Source organism: Penaeus japonicus, unplaced genomic scaffold (assembly GCF_977035675.1).
Source record: "Penaeus japonicus unplaced genomic scaffold, GWHDUDI00000001_assembly GWHDUDI00000025, whole genome shotgun sequence".
Taxonomy (NCBI): domain Eukaryota; kingdom Metazoa; phylum Arthropoda; class Malacostraca; order Decapoda; family Penaeidae; genus Penaeus; species Penaeus japonicus.
In genome coordinates, this window is record NW_028234427.1 from 24,051,725 (window position 1) to 24,056,724 (window position 5,000).

Below are 5,000 nucleotides of genomic sequence, written 5' to 3' on the forward strand. Positions count from 1 at the left end.
TAAGAATTGAAACGATAAACAAAAAGACCCCCATACACCTTCGAAACCAAATCCACAAGCTACGCAGGAGCCCCCTCCTCTAACACACACACACATCTTCAACAAACACCTTGGCACTCCACACTAACCAATAGTGCCAAAAAAGAAACAAGCAAATACTGCTGAAAGCCAGCGATTTCTCAAATTCCCTCCTGCCTTAGGCTGCCTCTCCTTCTCATTCTTTTTCTCATTCTCCTCTTTCTCCTCTTCCTTGGCTTTTTATAGCTGCTTCTCCTGTTCCTGTTCCTGCTCATCCTCCTCCTCCCCCGCCACCTCCACCTCTATTTCCATCTCCACTTATACATCTTACACCTCCAATTCCACTTCCTCCTCCTCTTCCACCTCCTTCTCCTTCAAGTCCTCCATGTCCTCCTCCTCCCCTAGCACCTCCACCTCCACCTCCACTTCCACCTCCACGTCCTCGCCGTCCTCCTCCACCTCCACCCTGCCGTACCTGCTTTGCTTTCTCCTGCATTGTGTGATGCGCCGGTGAGATTTGGGATGCTGGAGGAGAGGAGATGAGTGATGGACACGAGCCCCGTCATGATCATGGTGTCTGCATTAGGATCACTTCTGCTTCTGCTGCTCCTTCTCCTTCTCCTTCCCTTGTTTCTGATTCTAATTTTGTTTCTTCTGGTTCATCTTCATTATTATTTCTTCTTCTTCTTCTTCTTCTTCTTCTTCTTCTTCTTCTTCTTCTTCTTCTTCTTCTTCTTCTTCTTCTTCTTCTTCTTCTCCTCTTTTAGCCTTTTCTACTTTTCTCTTCTCCTTCTTTTCCCACTAACACTCGTTCACTTCTTCTTTCTCTCCGTCTCTCTTTCTCTCTCTTTCCCTGGTCCTCCCTTGCTCTCAGTCTCACACACACTGATGGAGTTCTCATCCACAGGCAACCCCTTTCCAACAACCCCCCCCCTCTTCCTCCCCTACCCCCTACCACCTTGCAGTCTCCCCCACCCCACCCCTATAACCTTCCCGTACCCCCAAATGTCACCCAGATACATCCTCTCCCCTTCTTTCTCCTCCCCTAACCCCCCTCTCTCCCCCTACCCCTCGGCCCTCTTCTCCTGACGGCATAAAGCCCTCGTGCACAAACACGTTTTGTTTCCTTGTCTTCTTGTCTGATGTTTATCGGTGTTTCTTCCTTTTGTTTTTCGTTTTCCATTACTTGTTCGTTTTTGTTGTTGTTGTTGTTGTTGTTGTTTCCTTTGCGTTTTGCTTTCTCTCTTTCTATCTTCTGTTTCCTGGGGATATCAAGAAGGAGAGCACCATCATGCATGCAAGGACACAAAAGAGAAACGAAAGAAAGACAGTTACGCGTTGCAAAAGCACAGGCAAGCGGTTGCATGATAATGACACGTATATGCAATGAGACTTCACGACCATCATACGGTAGAGCAGTGGTCCCAACATCCTTCATCCTTCACCTCCCTCCTGTCCGCCCACGCCCCACCCACCTCAACACCAACACCCACGCCCACTTACGCCCACGTTGCCCACCAGTATAAAGGTCGCCTGTCCCGTGATGGCGAATCCAGGTCGACCTATGAGGGAGGATCAAAGCGAGCGTGACCTTTCGTGACCAAACGGGCTACGAGTTCGTGAGGGGACTTGTCGTTTACTCACCCAGTTACTCATTCACTCACTGGAGTATGCGCATGTGCGTACACTTACTCATGCGCGCATGTATAGAGACACAAACATATACACACATGCGGGTATATATCTACATGCATATAATATAGATATATACATTTATACATATACATAAACATACCTATGCATATACATATACATATATACACATAATGCACACGTGTATATACACATGGACATGTACATGGGCATGGACATGTGCATGGGCATGAACACGTGCATGGACATGGACATGTTTATATACACGTGTATATTATGTACATGTACACACACACACACGCGCGCGCGCGCACACACACACACACACACACATACACACACACACACACACACACACACACAGACACAGACACAGACACAGACACAGACACAGACACAGACATAGACATAGACATAGGAAATAGTCATAGAATGACATAGACATTTAGAACATAGACATAGACATAGACATAGAATCATCGACATTGACTTAGACATAGACATCTGAACATAGACATAGACTTGAAGGAAACACAATTAGACACAGACACAGACACTGGACACAGACACAGACACAGCACAGGACTCAGACATCAGACACAGACACAGACACAGACAAGACACAGACACAGTCACAGGACACAGACTAGACACAGGTACACGAACAGAAAAGACATGACCATAGACATAGACATGGAATAGACATAGACATAGACAGAGAATGACATTGACCATCGGACATAGAATAGAATAGAATAGACCATTGACATAGATAGACATAGACATAGAAACGTCAGACAGCACGAACAGGACACAGACACAGACACAGACACAGAAACAGACACCGACACAGAAAGGACGACAGACAAGACCAGACCACAGCAGAAAGACAGACACAGACACAGACAGAGACATAGACATAGACATAGACATAGACATAGACATAGACATAGACATAGACATAGACATAGACATAGACATAGACATAGACATAGACATAGACATAGACATAGACATAGACACAGACACAGACACAGACACAGACACAGACACAGACACAGACACAGACACAGACACAGACACAGACACAGACACACAGACACAGACACAGACACAGACAGACACAGACACAGACACAGACACACACACACACACACACACACACACACACACACACACATATATACATATATATATATATATATATATATATATATATATATATATATATATATATATATATATATATAAACATAGACAAAACCGCACGCGCGCAAACTGAGTGGCACCGCATTCCTCAACAGAACAAGAAGTACAACAAGCGCAGCAACAACAACAACAACATGGGTTCCACTTTCTTCAATACTTCTTCGTACGTTACTTTCTGTTGCTATTTATTTATTTATGTCTCGTCCGCTTTCCCAACAAAGAAAGGATTAAATGAATGGTGGGAGAATGTAAATGCGAGAATATACGAAAGAAAAGTTCCCTTCATTAACTTGGGAATGTCTTCATTTGTTTCTTCGTCTTTTTTATCTTCTCTGTTACGTCGTGCTGATGACACTTTCCCCCCCTCTTTCCTCACCCTATCGGACCCGCTCCCCTTCTCCCCTTGCCTCTATTTTATCCCCTTCCTTTCCCTCCCCCCTCTTTCCCTCCTAACAGCCTTATCCGTCACCCCCTACCCTACCCTCCCCTCCCCTCCTCCTCCCTCCCTCCCCTCCCTCCCTCTCCTCCCCCTCCTGGCCCTCTCCTCTCTCTTCCGGCCCTCTCCCCTCCTCCCCACTATCATTTCCTCTTCCCGTTTTTCCCCTCACTTCCCGTTGTCCCTCTCCTCCCCTCCCCTCCCCTCCCCTCACTTCCCCTTTCCCCTTTCTTCTTTCCCCGCTCCCCGCTCCCCGCTCCCCCCTCCCACCCTCGCCAACCCGCTACGCCCGCGTCCTCACGTCACCACAAACCTGTCAAAATGCCGTAGTGACAGGAGCAAAATCCATTGCCCCCCCCCCCCAGCCAATGACACGCGACCAGTCTCCTCTCGTCGTGTAATCAACACAAACTCCCGAAATTCCACATCGAATCGGAGGCTGAATGTAAATCCGCCACTCCGATGGTTTTAATTCGTACACAATAAACAAGCGAAGAAGTGTGTATAATAATAAGAGAGGCCCGATATAGACTCCGGAGTTAGCTGAACCCGGCTGAAGCCACACCGCCGCGTCACTCGTCGGCGCTCGTCCAATAAGCTGCCGGGGAAAGGTGCAACTCCGCCAAGGTCACATGCAACGAGCCTGTTTTTCCCATTTTCCTTCTCTCTCGATTGATTTCGCTCTTGCTCTCTGTCTTTCTTCTCTTTCTCTGTCTCTCCCTCAATTCATTCTCCCTTCCAGTCATTCAATTTTTTCTCACTCTCACTCACTCACTCACTCACTCATTCACTCACACACACGCACACGCACACACGCACACATGCACGCACGCACGCACGCAATCTTTCACTCACAACACGCACTCGCCACACACTCACACATGCACGGCACGCACGCAACGCACGCACGCACGTGCACACACACTAACAAATGCGCACACACACACCCACACACACACACACACCACACACTCGCAAGCTGCGCGCGCACACGACACGCACACGCCCACACACACACCAAGCACACACACACAAAAAACCACACCACCCAACACAACGCGCAGGGCAACGCACACGACACGCACCACAAAGCCATAAACACACGCGAGCGGCGCACTCGCACACGCTCACGCCACACACACAACTAGAACACTCAAACACCGCACATATCACACACTATTCCAATTCATTTTTGCTAACGTTCCGTAATTCGATGCGATCTCTTCCTTTAATTCCAAGGCCAAATTTTTTTTAAAAAACAAAAAACAAAAATAAATAAAAACCTGCCCCATACCCTTCCGTTTTCTGTGATGACAACGGCGATGACATTTCCATCCTCGCCTCGTTTTCTGCGCTTGCATAATCACGTGCGACGCGCCTCGTCATGCACGATGATGTGGCACTGTCAGACAGGTCATGCATGCTCTCTATGCCGCTGAAAGAGCACAATGGAGGAAATCTTGCCGGTCTAACGCCCACTCATGATTCATGACTCATGACAGACACCGTGTTCTGAACCAGTCATGGATAACGTTAGCTCATTCCCTTACATTTCAATTCCCTCACAAGGTCTGCTTCGACGACACACTCATTAGTTTTGCGTGCATATGTATGTGTGTGTGTGTGTGTGTGTGTGTGTGTGTGTGTGTGTGTGTGTGTGTGTGTGTGTGTGTGTGTGTGTGTG

General features: G+C 47.7%; 1 protein-coding gene across 1 annotated transcript in view; it reads right to left on the minus strand.

Moving 5' to 3' along the window:
- The window catches only part of qtc (GRIP domain-containing protein quick-to-court), a 36,973-nt gene extending 36,383 nt beyond the window's left edge, over window positions 1-590 (minus strand). Inside the window, exon 1 of the mRNA XM_086551743.1 lies at window positions 494-590. Within this exon, the coding sequence (XP_086407869.1) occupies window positions 494-590 (97 nt within the window). The remainder of the gene's footprint in view (window positions 1-493) is intronic.
- Window positions 591-5,000: the final 4,410 nt, after the last annotated feature.